General features: G+C 55.1%; 1 protein-coding gene across 1 annotated transcript in view; it reads left to right on the top strand.

The window, feature by feature from the left end:
• Positions 1-12,314, top strand: part of gpib (glucose-6-phosphate isomerase b) — a 40,991-nt gene that overhangs the window by 22,157 nt on the left and 6,520 nt on the right. The window contains exons 7-14 of the mRNA XM_078210525.1: positions 529-600; positions 1,359-1,403; positions 1,787-1,840; positions 2,773-2,833; positions 3,025-3,068; positions 7,130-7,282; positions 9,647-9,776; positions 10,369-10,445. Of these exons, the coding sequence (XP_078066651.1) occupies positions 529-600; positions 1,359-1,403; positions 1,787-1,840; positions 2,773-2,833; positions 3,025-3,068; positions 7,130-7,282; positions 9,647-9,776; positions 10,369-10,445 (636 nt within the window). The remainder of the gene's footprint in view (positions 1-528; positions 601-1,358; positions 1,404-1,786; positions 1,841-2,772; positions 2,834-3,024; positions 3,069-7,129; positions 7,283-9,646; positions 9,777-10,368; positions 10,446-12,314) is intronic.

Raw genomic sequence — 12,314 nt, 5'->3', positions numbered from 1 at the left:
GGGGGGTTGGGGAGAGGGAGAGGGGGGTTGGGGAGAGGGAGAGGGGGGTTGGGGAGAGGGAGTGGGGGGTTGGGGAGAGGGGGGTTGGGGAGGGGGAGGAGGAAAGGGGGGTTGGGGAGAGGGGGAGGAGGAAAGGGGGGTTGGGGAGAGAGGGAGGAGGAGAGGGGGGTTGGGGAGAGGGAGAGGAGGAGAGGGGGGTTGGGGAGAGGGGGGTTGGGGAGAGGGAGAGGAGGAGAGGGGGGTTGGGGAGAGGGAGAGGAGGAGAGGGGGGTTGGGGAGAGGGGGGTTGGGGAGAGGGAGAGGAGGAGAGGGGGGTTGGGGAGAGGGAGCTGGGGATGGGTGAGGGAGTGGGGAGGGTGAGGGAAGGGGGGTGGGGAGAGGGAGCTGGGGACAGGTGAGGGAGTGGGGAGTGTGAGGGAAGGGGGGTGGGGAGAGGGAGCTGGGGACGGGTGAGGGGGTGGGGAGAGGGAGTATCAGGAATGGCGGGGGTGTTGGAGTTGTTGTTAATCATCTCTCTTTGATCTCCAGACCTTCACCACACAAGAAACTATCACCAACGCAGAGTCAGCGAAAGAGTGGTTCCTGGCAGCTGCGAAGGATGTGAGTTTGGGGGGGGGGTTGCCTGAGGAGGTTTGTGATCCCCATGGATGGAGGTGGATCAGGAAGTCTCTGATCTGACCCTCATTTGGGCCGGGTTTGACCATTCATTGCAGCCTGGGTGCTATTGATCAACTTGAGAAAGAGGATGATTGAATAATCGAAATTACAGCAGGAAAAGGAGGCCATTCAGCCTATTGAGTCTGTGCTAGCTGAAAACTAACTACCCTGCTGAATTCCATCTTCCAGCTTTGGTTCCTAACCTGGTAGGAAGAATGTAGCGGCAGTGAGAGTTCCTGGGCGGATGGGAGCAGCACAGCCAGGCTCGATGAGGCCGGTGGGCAGGCTGCTCTCCACCACTCAATTCATCTCCTTGTGCCCAGCCACCCTGGCACTGCCCAGTTCTGAGACGGCACAATGTGAAGAAGCATTGCTGGTCGGAAACTGGGATTTCTGAAAGGATTTGATTTCCGATCTGCTTTGAGAATGTTGGCAATGCAAAGGTTTTAGCACATAGAGTTTCTATTTATACAATTAATAAAGGTAGTCAAAGAAAATGAAACTTTTCTGTCAATTTCCGATGATTTTTATCCCAGGTGTTGCTCCGGAGATGAATCCTGGAGACTCCTGGGTAATCCTGGAGAGTTGGCAACCCCAAATCCACTCCCACTCGAGGCTAAAATGTTGTTTTAGGTTTTTCTCAAACAACTGTCAACTGGTTCTATGCTGGGATTGAATGTTTTTCCTTTGTTTTCCCTCAGCCTTCCGCTGTTGCTAAGCACTTTGTTGCCCTGTCAACAAACGCGGTGAGTATATTTCAAACGCCTGCCCGCGATGAACTGACAGTTTCTCCATCCAAATGTCTATTAACACTGCTGCGCGCGGCACTCCCTCAGTGCGGGGCGCCCCCTCGGTGCGGGGCGCCCCCTCGGTGCGGGGCGCCCCCTCGGTGCCCGGCGCCCCTCAGTGCCCGGCGCCCCGGCCCAACAGTGCAGCGCCCCGATAGTGCGGTGCTCCCACAGTGCGCCCTTTCACGGGCTCTCCCTTTCGGGTGCGCTCTCGCACGCGTGCGCTCTCTCTCTCCCTCTCGCGCGCTCTGTTTCTAGCGTGCTGCCTCTCCACCCCGCTCCATAATGTGTGTTCCTTGCTGGCTGCATTTACTGAATCTTGTCTCTCTGATTGTCCTCAGACCAAAGTGGAAGCTTTTGGAATCGACCCAAAGAACATGTTTGAATTCTGGGATGTGAGTACGTGGGAACCAGGTCACGCCTGCTCTCTGCTTGTTTACTGTGTAGAATTAGAGAATTGACAGCACAGAATCAGGCCTTCCGGCCCAACACATAACTGCTAGTTGGAAGGAGCTGTATTGCCCTCGCTGGGCTCTGCCAGCTTGTCTACACTTACCCAGTTGTGGCTGGAGTAACTTCTGTTGGGGGGGGGAGGACATGGAGCTCACAGCTTCCAACCTGCTGCTGAATTCTGCCTGATTGGAAGCACAGGGGAAGGGTGGGATTGCCATTATAAACTGGGTGAATCCAGCAGTGACGGCGATGATCCATTCCTGCGACGTTCCCATGTGGCCTCGTCGATACTTTGTCCAGGTTTGTGAATCCCATTGAGGGAGGAATGAGTGTTATTGGTATGGAGGCTAAAGATAGAACTCTGCGGTAGTGAAGGAGGCGAAGGACAGCTGTGAGCACTGGCTGCCGTCTCAGCTTACTCCGAGTGAGGGTTATTTAAATCTCTGACCTTTCCTGAAAGTTTAAAGGTGCATGGATTTAAGGTCACTGAGCGGAATCGGTGACATGGCAGAGTCTGTCCCTGTTGCCTCTCCCTGTGGCCGGGTGATTGGATTACATCAGATATTCTAGTCCCTCACCCCCTCCCTTATCCATGACTGTCGGGGTAGGGTAGCCAAGGTGAGGGAGGGAGGGGGCAGGGCAGGAGGGAGAGAGGGGGAAGGGCAGGATGAGGGAGCGAGGGGAATGGGAGAGGGGAAGGGGCGGGATGAAGGGAGAGAGGAAGGGGCGGGATGAAGGGGGAGGGGAAGGGGCGGGATGAAGGGAGAGGGGAAGGGGCAGAAGGAGAGGGGGAATGGCGGGGAGGGAGTGTGTGGGGAAATACATTATGTGTGGGTGTCGTGGGCTCTAACCTTTGACCTTCTCTTGTCCACAGTGGGTTGGGGGTCGTTACTCCCTCTGGTCAGCCATTGGCCTCTCCATTGCTCTACATGTGGGTACGTAACACTCGACTGTTACTAACATAACAACAGTGCCTTTTGTGCCTCTGATATTGAAACCAAGGCTTTTCTCATTAGATTTTATTCTTTTCCCCGTGCCCCATAGTGTCTCCTGCTTCCTCCTCACACCCCTCTCCTCCCAGAAATGAGGCCTGAGGCCTCTCTAACCTCTTCTTTCTCTATTTCAGGATTCGAGAACTTTGAACAGTTGCTGGCAGGAGCACATTGGATGGTGAGTGACACTGGGCAGCCAGCTAGACGCACAGACAGACAGACGCACACACTCACAGACAGACGCACGCACGCACTCACAGACAGACGCACGCACGCACTCACAGACAGACGCACGCTCGCACTCACAGACAGACGCACGCACTCACAGACAGACGCACGCACGCACTCACAGACAGACGCACGCACGCACTCACAGACAGACGCTCGCACTCACAGACAGACGCTCGCACTCACAGACAGACGCACACACTCACAGACAGACGCACACACTCACAGACAGACGCACACACTCACAGACAGACGCACACACTCACAGACAGACGCTCGCACTCACAGACAGACGCACACACTCAGACAGACGCTCGCACTCACAGACAGACGCTCGCACTCACAGACAGACGCTCGCACTCACAGACAGACGCACGCACTCACAGACAGACGCTCGCACTCACAGACAGACGCTCGCACTCACAGACAGTCGCTCGCACTCACAGACAGACGCTCGCACTCACAGACAGACGCTCGCACTCACAGACAGACGCACGCACTCACAGACAGACGCACACACTCACAGACAGACGCTCGCACTCACAGACAGACGCTCGCACTCACAGACAGACGCACACACTCACAGACAGACGCTCGCACTCACAGACAGACGCTCGCACTCACAGACAGACGCTCGCACTCACAGACAGACGCTCGCACTCACAGACAGACGCTCGCACTCACAGACAGACGCTCGCACTCACAGACAGACGCTCGCACTCACAGACAGACAGGCAAAGCTTCGTTCCCAACACCTGTCAACACTGTTCATCCCATTTTCATATCTTCACCCTTACCCTGGGGAACTCTGGCAAATGTTGGCAGGGTTCAAACACTAAAGTCTGACAGGCTGGGATTTGAATATTTCTGCCTTGGGCCTTGTCTGTGTCGCCCACATCCTGAAATCCAGTTTGCAATTGTTGTGAATCTGAAATGCGTTTGGTGCTTTAAGAAAAGGTTGAAAGAAATTAATAATACTCTACCATGACCCTGAGCTCAGGAACTGCACCCGGATATCCAGGAGGCAGCGTTCCATCCTGCTCCACCCCCTTCTCTGTCTCCCCCTGTCCCCCCCCCTCTGTCTCGGCCCCCCCTCTCTCTCAGCCCCCCCCTCTCTCTCTCAGGCCCCCCCTCTCCCTCAGCCCCCACCCCCTCTCTCTCAGCCCCCCCCTCTGTCTCGGCCCCCCCTCTCTCTCAGCCCCCCCCTCTCTCTCTCAGGCCCCCCCTCTCCCTCAGCCCCCACCCCCTCTCTCTCAGCCCCCCCTCTCTCTCAGCCCTCCCCCCCCTCTCTCAGCGCCCCCCCCCTCTCTCAGCGCCCCCCCCCTCTCAGCCCCCCCCCTCTCTCAGCCCCCCCCCCCTCTTTCAGCCCCCCCTCTCTCTCAGCCCCCCCCTCTCTCAGCCCCCCCCTCTCTCTCAGCCCCCCCCTCTCTCTCAGCCCCCCCCTCTCTCTCAGCCCCCCCCTCTCTCTCAGCCCCCCCCTCTCTCTCAGCCCCCCCCTCTCTCTCAGCCCCCCCCTCTCTCTCAGCCCCCCCCTCTCTCTCAGCCCCCCCCTCTCTCTCAGCCCCCCCCTCTCTCTCAGCCCCCCCCTCTCTCTCAGCCCCCCCCTCTCTCTCAGCCCCCCCCTCTCTCTCAGCCCCCCCCTCTCTCTCAGCCCCCCCCTCTCTCTCAGCCCCCCCCTCTCTCTCAGCCCCCCCTCTCTCTCAGCCCCCCCCTCTCTCTCAGCCCCCCCCTCTCTCTCAGCCCCCCCCTCTCTCTCAGCCCCCCCCTCTCTCTCAGCCCCCCCCTCTCTCTCAGCCCCCCCCTCTCTCTCAGCCCCCCCCTCTCTCTCAGCCCCCCCCTCTCTCTCAGCCCCCCCCTCTCTCTCAGCCCCCCCCTCTCTCTCAGCCCCCCCCTCTCTCTCAGCCCCCCCTCTCTCTCAGCCCCCCCCTCTCTCTCAGCCCCCCCCTCTCTCTCAGCCCCCCCCTCTCTCTCAGCCCCCCCCTCTCTCTCAGCCCCCCCCTCTCTCTCAGCCCCCCCCTCTCTCTCAGCCCCCCCCTCTCTCTCAGCCCCCCCCTCTCTCTCAGCCCCCCCCTCTCTCTCAGCCCCCCCCTCTCTCTCAGCCCCCCCCTCTCTCTCAGCCCCCCCCTCTCTCTCAGCCCCCCCCTCTCTCTCAGCCCCCCCTCTCTCTCAGCCCCCCCCTCTCTCTCAGCCCCCCCTCTCTCTCAGCCTCCCCCTCTCTCTCAGCCTCCCCCTCTCTCTCAGCCCCCCCCTCTCTCTCAGCCCCCCCTCTCTCTCAGCCCCCCCCTCTCTCTCAGCCCCCCCCTCTCTCTCAGCCCCCCCCTCTCTCTCAGCCCCCCCTCTCTTGCAGCCCCCCCCTCTCTCGCAGCCCCCCCCTCTCTCGCAGCCCCCCCCTCTCTCGCAGCCCCCCCCTCTCTCGCAGCCCCCCCCTCTCTCGCAGCCCCCCCCTCTCTCGCAGCCCCCCCCTCTCTCGCAGCCCCCCCCTCTCTCGCAGCCCCCCCCTCTCTCGCAGCCCCCCCCTCTCTCGCAGCCCCCCCCTCTCTCTCAGCCCCCCCCTCTCTCTCAGCCCCCCCCTCTCTCTCAGCCCCCCCTCTCTCTCAGCCCCCCCTCTCTCTCAGCCCCCCCCTCTCTCTCAGCCCCCCCCTCTCTCTCAGCCCCCCCCTCTCTCTCAGCCCCCCCCTCTCTCTCAGCCCCCCCCTCTCTCTCAGCCCCCCCCTCTCTCTCAGCCCCCCCCTCTCTCTCAGCCCCCCCCTCTCTCTCAGCCCCCCCCTCTCTCTCAGCCCTCCCCTCTCTCTCAGCCCCCCCCTCTCTCTCAGCCCCCCCCTCTCTCTCAGCCCCCCCCTCTCTCTCAGCCCCCCCCTCTCTCTCAGCCCCCCCCTCTCTCTCAGCCCCCCCCTCTCTCTCAGCCCCCCCCTCTCTCTCAGCCCGCCCCTCTCTCTCAGCCCCCCCTCTCCTTTCTCTCTGCCCCCCCCCCTCTCCACTCTCTCTGCCCCCCCCTCTCTCTGCCCCCCCCCTCCTCTCTCTCTGCCCCCCCCTCCTCTCTCTCTGCCCCCCCCTCCTCTCTCTCTGCCCCCTCTCCTCTCTCTCTGCCCCCCTCTCCTCTCTCTCTGCCCCCCTCTCCTCTCTCTCTGCCCCCCTCTCCTCTCTCTCTGCCCCCCCTCTCCTCTCTCTCTGCCCCCTCTCCTCTCTCTCTGCCCCCCTCTCCTCTCTCTCTGCCCCCCTCTCTCTCTGCCCCCCTCCTCTCTCTCAGCCCCCTCTCCTCTCTCTCTGCCCCCCTTCTCCTCTCTCTCTCTGCCCCCTCTCCTCTCTCTCTGCCCCCCTCCTCTCTCTCTGCCCCCCTCCTCTCTCTCTGCCCCCCTCCTCTCTCTCAGCCCCCTCTCCTCTCTCTCTGCCCCCCTGTCTCTGCCCCCCTCTCCTCTCTCTCTGCCCCCCCTCTCCTCTCTCTCTGCCCCCCCTCTCCTCTCTCTCTGCCCCCCCCCCCCCCCCCCTCTCTCTCTCTCTCTCTCTCTCTCTCTCTCTGACTGGGTTTCTGGTCACCCTGAGCTAATATAGAACATAGAACATAGAACATTACAGCGCAGAACAGGCCCTTCGGCCCACGATGTTGCACCGACCAGTTTATTAAAAAAAAACTGTGACCCTCCAACCTAAACCAATTTCTTTTCGTCCATGAACCTATCTACGGATCTCTTAAACGCCCCCAAACTAGGCGCATTTACTACTGATGCTGGCAGGGCATTCCAATCCCTCACCACCCTCTGGGTAAAGAACCTACCCCTGACATCGGTTCTATAACTACCCCCCCTCAATTTAAAGCCATGCCCCCTCGTGCTGGATTTCTCCATCAGAGGAAAAAGGCTATCACTATCCACCCTATCTAAACCTCTAATCATCTAATATCTCTGTGTCTTGGTGTTGAGCTGTGTTTGCTATGCTGCTGTGATATGTTTTAATATGAAAGATGCTCTGTAAACCCAAGCTGTCCATCACTCACTCTGCTCTCTGGTTTTGAAGGATCGTCACTTCCATTGTGCCCCTCTGGAGCAGAACGCCCCAGTGTTACTGGCTCTGCTTGGGATCTGGTACACCAACTTCTACAATGTGGAGACTCATGCACTGCTGCCCTACGATCAATACCTTCACCGCTTTGCAGCCTACTTCCAACAGGTACGGAAAACCCTTCTAGCAAACACCGAGTCCAGAGGTGGGCGTGTGTCTGTGTGTGTTGGTGTGTATCTGTGTGGGTGGATAGGAAGGAAGGAAGCTCTGAGTGGGGTGGGGTCTGTATGAGCTATTTTTTGAATATTGAGGGTGGGAGATATTAGGAAGGAGGTTGTGGGTGGGGGGGGTGTTGCGTGGGGGTGAGGGGCGTGTTGCGTGGGGGTGGGTGGGTGTTGCATGGGGGTGGGTGGGTGTTGCATGGGGGTGGGGGGGTTGTTGTCTGGGTATGTGTACAGACTGAAACCACACTGATCACAATGGAGACCACTTCCAGCTATTGCTCTGCATGTTATGCACCTGTCGCCCTATCAGAATCCAATCCAATTGTCAGCGCAGTCTCAGGATAAAGGATCAGCCATTCCCAACTCAATGAGGAAATATTCCTCTCAGTTAGAAAATCTTTCAAATTCTCTCCAAGGCACTCAGTAAGATACCCACAAAAAGCTACTGAATAAGATAAGAGCCCATGGAGTTGGGGGGAGTGTATTACCACGGACAGAGGATTGGCTAACTGACAGAAGAGAGCTGGGATAAGAGGGGCATTTTCAGGATGGAAACCTGTAACTAGTGAGGTTCCACAGGGATCAGTGCTGGGGCCACTATTATTCACAACATATATTAATGATTTGGACGAGGGAAGTGGATGCACTCTTGCCAAGCTCGCGGGTGACCCAAAAATGGGTGGGAATGCAAATGGTGAGGATGACACAAAGAGTATATATACCAAGGCATACAGATCGGTTAGGTGGGTGGGCATAAACTTGGCAGATAGAACATAATGTAGGAAAATATGAAGCTATGAAGTTTGAAGAATAAAAGAGATTAATATTATTTAAATGGAGAAAGACTGCAGAAAGCGGCAGCACGGAGAAGTTTGGGGGCCCTCGGAAATAAATCACACAAAACTAGCATGCAAGTTCAGCAGGTGATAGGGAAGGTAAATGGGATGTTGGCCTTTATTTCAAAGGGAATGGAGTCTAAAAATAGGGAAAGTCTTGCTAAAATTATACAGGCACTAGGTAGACCACATGTGGGATACTGTGAACAGTTTTGGTCCCCTTATCTGAAGAAAGATATCCTGGCATTGGAGGCAGTCCAGAGAAGGTTCACGAGGTTGATCCTTGGTATGGAGGGGTTTTATTATGAGGAGCGGTTAAAGGAGTTGGGTCTGTATTCATTGGGGTTTAGAAGAATGAGAGGCAACCTTATTGAGACATATCGGATTCTCAGAAGTTTGACAGGGTAGATGCTGAGAGGTTGTTTCCCCTTGTGGGAGAGTCTAGTGCCAGAGGGTATAGTCTCAGAGTAAGGGGTCGCCCATTTAAGACAGAGATGAGGAGGAATTTCTTCTCTGAGGGGAGTGAATGTGTGGAATTCTTTATCATAGAGGCTGTAGAGGCTGGGTCGTTAAGTATGTTTAAGTCTGAGACATGATGTGGAGACGCCGGCGTTGGACTGGGGTGAACACAGTAAGAAGTCTCACAACACCAGGTTAAAGTCCAACAGGTTTATTTGGTAGCAAATACTGGTATGTGCTACCAAATAAACCTGTTGGACTTTAACCTGGTGTTGTGAGACTTCTTACTAAGTCTGAGACAGACAGGTTTTTAATCAGTAAGGGAATCGAGGCTTATGGGGATAAGGCGGGAGTTGATTATCATAATAGTCACAACCTCATTGAATGGGGGAGCAGATTCAATGGGCCGAATGACCTACTTCTGCTCCGACAGCTGGTGGTCTGTGCCCCGGAGAGCCGTGGCCATTCAGATGTTGGGTATTACCAAGACTGAGACTGACCGAATTTTGGACACTAAGAGAATTGGAGGATACAGGAGCAGGCGGGAAAGTGGAATTAAGTTAGAAAATCCACCGTGATCTTATTGAAAGGTGGAGCAGGCTCGATGGGCTGAATGGCCTCCTTTTTTTTTTAACTGTGGTGTATTTTGTGTTTGGCTGCGGTATATGTCAATACTAGCAAAGGGTGGGACTCGGGGCAGCCTGAGACAGCTTTAGCAACATTAGGTGGAGCAGGAGGATGACATCTTACCATGGGGAGTGAAGGAGCTGCCATATTGTTACCTGTAAACTGAAGTGTTGTTCTTGTCTCAGCAATTCACTAATCTCTCTCTACCTGTCACTCTCTCTCTCTCTGTTTCTGTGTCTGTCTCTCTCTCTCCCTCTGCCTATTTGTCTCTCTCTGCCTGTCTCTTTCGTGCTCCCTCGCCGCCTTGTCTCTTTCGCCACTGCCCCATCTCTTCCCCCCCACCCCCCCTCCAACTTTCTGTCTGTCTGTGTTTCTCATTTTTCCAGGGGGATATGGAATCTAATGGCAAGTACATCACCAGCAAAGGGACCCGAGTGGACTACAATACCGGACCGATCGTGTGGGGAGAACCTGGTACCAATGGGCAGCACGCGTTCTACCAGCTGATCCACCAGGGTGAGTGTGAGAGTGTATGTGTGTGTGTGTATATGTAGTCAGAGCTCTCCATGGCGATGACCCTTGCTGACCTCTGAGGTATTAGTGCTTTTCTAACTCTGACCTCTTGTACATTTTCATTCATTCTCCAACAGGAACCCATGCAGTCACCTTCCTGAGCCCCAAGCTCTGGAATTCACTCCCTCAACCTGCCTGCTTCTCTCTTATCCTCTCAAACCCACTGGTTTCCTGTCCTGTTACCCCCCTCTGGGAACGGGGTTGAATTTTATTTGATAATCCTGCTGCTGTTTGGCTGTGTTTAGAGGCATAGTTGGATGTGAGGCATTCTGGGAAGTCCTGAGGATGTGACAGGTGTTACAGAAATGTAATTTGCTTCTTAAACTACTCCTCATACTCATTTTGAAACCTGCACCTCGGCAAGTAACTCAGCAGAGCTGGGTGGGAGGTAGTAATTGGGAATGTCGACAAAGGGGACAGGGTGGGATGTGCGGCTGGTTTGTGTGGCTCTTTGATATGTGGGGAGGGGGGACGGTGTACTCAGTAACCAATCTCTGACCTCACCGCGGTGTCCAATCCTGTCTCTCTCCCTTAGGGACCCGGATGATTCCTGCTGATTTCTTAATCCCTGCACAGAGTCAGAACCCAATCCGGAATGGGCTGCATCACAAGGTATGAGAACATTGAATGTCTGGTGGAGGAGGAGGGAGGCGGGGGGTTGTTGTCTTTGGATTGGAGGGGGGAGGGGTGCAGGATTTAATTGGGGTGTTTGGCGTTCTAAGAAACCTAGACCGGGTGCATTGGAACAATAGATTTCCTTTAGTGGAGAGGTCGATAAGCTGGAGGTGTGGGCTGGTGAGAGGGGAGTTCAATCATTTCTTTCACCTGGAGGGTGGTGGGTGTCTGGAGCTCTGAACGGGTGGTCCGAGACAGAAACCCTGACTGGAATTCTCCAGTCTCGCTCAACCAAAACTCCATTCACTGCAGCGGGACTGGAGAATCCCAGATTCGGGCAAGGTTACTGTACAGACTGAAAACCAACTGCTGGAAAGTGGGATGTAGCTGGATAGCTCTTTTTCAGCTGACACAGCAGGCAGAATGGGCTGAATGGCCTCATTCTGTGCTATAAATCTCACCGTGTTCGAGCCCAGGGGCTGTGCACCAAATACATTCACCCCAAAACGGGGGCAAGTTTAAATCTGAGAATCCAGCGGGGTGGTTTGTCTTTGGTGCAGACGCGATGGGTGGAAGGGCCTTTTTCTGTGCTGTACACCGCTATCACTCAAATAGTCTTAAAAATGAAGCATTTCAGTCTAAGGGAATCGTAGCGGGGAGGGAGCTGACCACGGAAAGGTCCATTGACCTCCAGCGGGATTTTCCGGTTTTGTGGCGAATACGGCCGGAGAATCCCGCCCTAAGATTTAGCTTTTGTGTCTTTACAGCTCCAACAGGTTAAAAATCACCTTCACCCACCAATCAATACCCACATTTCCCTTTGATTTAGTCCATTGTGCCGGAGGTCCGGGAGTTTTGGTTGAGCGAGACTGGAGAATCCCAGTCAGGGAGGAAATCCATCCCTACATTTAAATACAAACATTTTGATGTATGTTCCATGGGGATTTATTTTAAATTAAAGGCTTTTAATTCAAGCTGGTGTGTCTGTGGCCTTTGAAGGGAAATAGTTATACCAGGTAGTGTCCATTGACACTAAACTAAAGACAAACACTGAGGATGCTGGAAATCTGAAATAAAAACAGAAAATGCTGGGAGAGACTGGCTGAGCTTTCCTGTTTTTTTGGTAGTATCCATTTATAATGCAATGAAGCTTACCTGTAGCCCAACCCAGCAGTTAACATCCTGTTGTGTTTTACTTGAGGAGCTGGGTAAGTGTGGACAGTAGACTCATTTTCCATAACCTCAGGGCAACCCAAAGTGCTTCACAGTCAGTGACGTATCCTTAAGGTGTGGCCATTCTTATACTGTAGGGAACACAGCAGCCAATTTGTACACAGCAAGATCCCACAAACAGCAGTGTCACAACAGCTCACGTCTCCGTGCTCTTGGGTAAGGGATAAATATTGGTTGTAGTGCAAGGAAGAACGCCCCTCGTCCTCTGTAAAGCAGTGGTTATGTTATCTTTCACACCCCCCCCTGAGAAACAGCCCCTGTAATAATGTGGCACTCCCTCAGTATCACACTGGATTGTCAGCCCAGGCTTTGTGCTCAAGTTCCTGGACTAAGTCTTGAGTCTTCGACTCTGAAGCAAGTGAGTGACCCCCTGAGTCAAGACCGACAGGGACATCGCACGCAAATGTTACTGACGCCCTTTCACTCTTCAGTTTGTTTGCTAATTAAAGCCTGTCTCAGTTAACAAAATTGTCAAAGCAGCCAAAGGATCCCCTCACATAAAGCAAAGCTGTTTCTCTACACAGCAAGTGAAAACATGAGGCTGGAGAGTTGGAATTGTTAGCCTCAGAACATTGGAACAGGAAGTGGTCATTCAACCCCCGAGTCTGTTCGCTGTTCAGTGGGATGTTAGCT

This window comes from Mustelus asterias, chromosome 4 (genome assembly GCF_964213995.1).
Source record: "Mustelus asterias chromosome 4, sMusAst1.hap1.1, whole genome shotgun sequence".
In the NCBI taxonomy this organism is placed as follows: Eukaryota; Metazoa; Chordata; class Chondrichthyes; order Carcharhiniformes; family Triakidae; genus Mustelus; species Mustelus asterias.
This window is presented reverse-complemented; position numbering and strand designations above follow the sequence as displayed.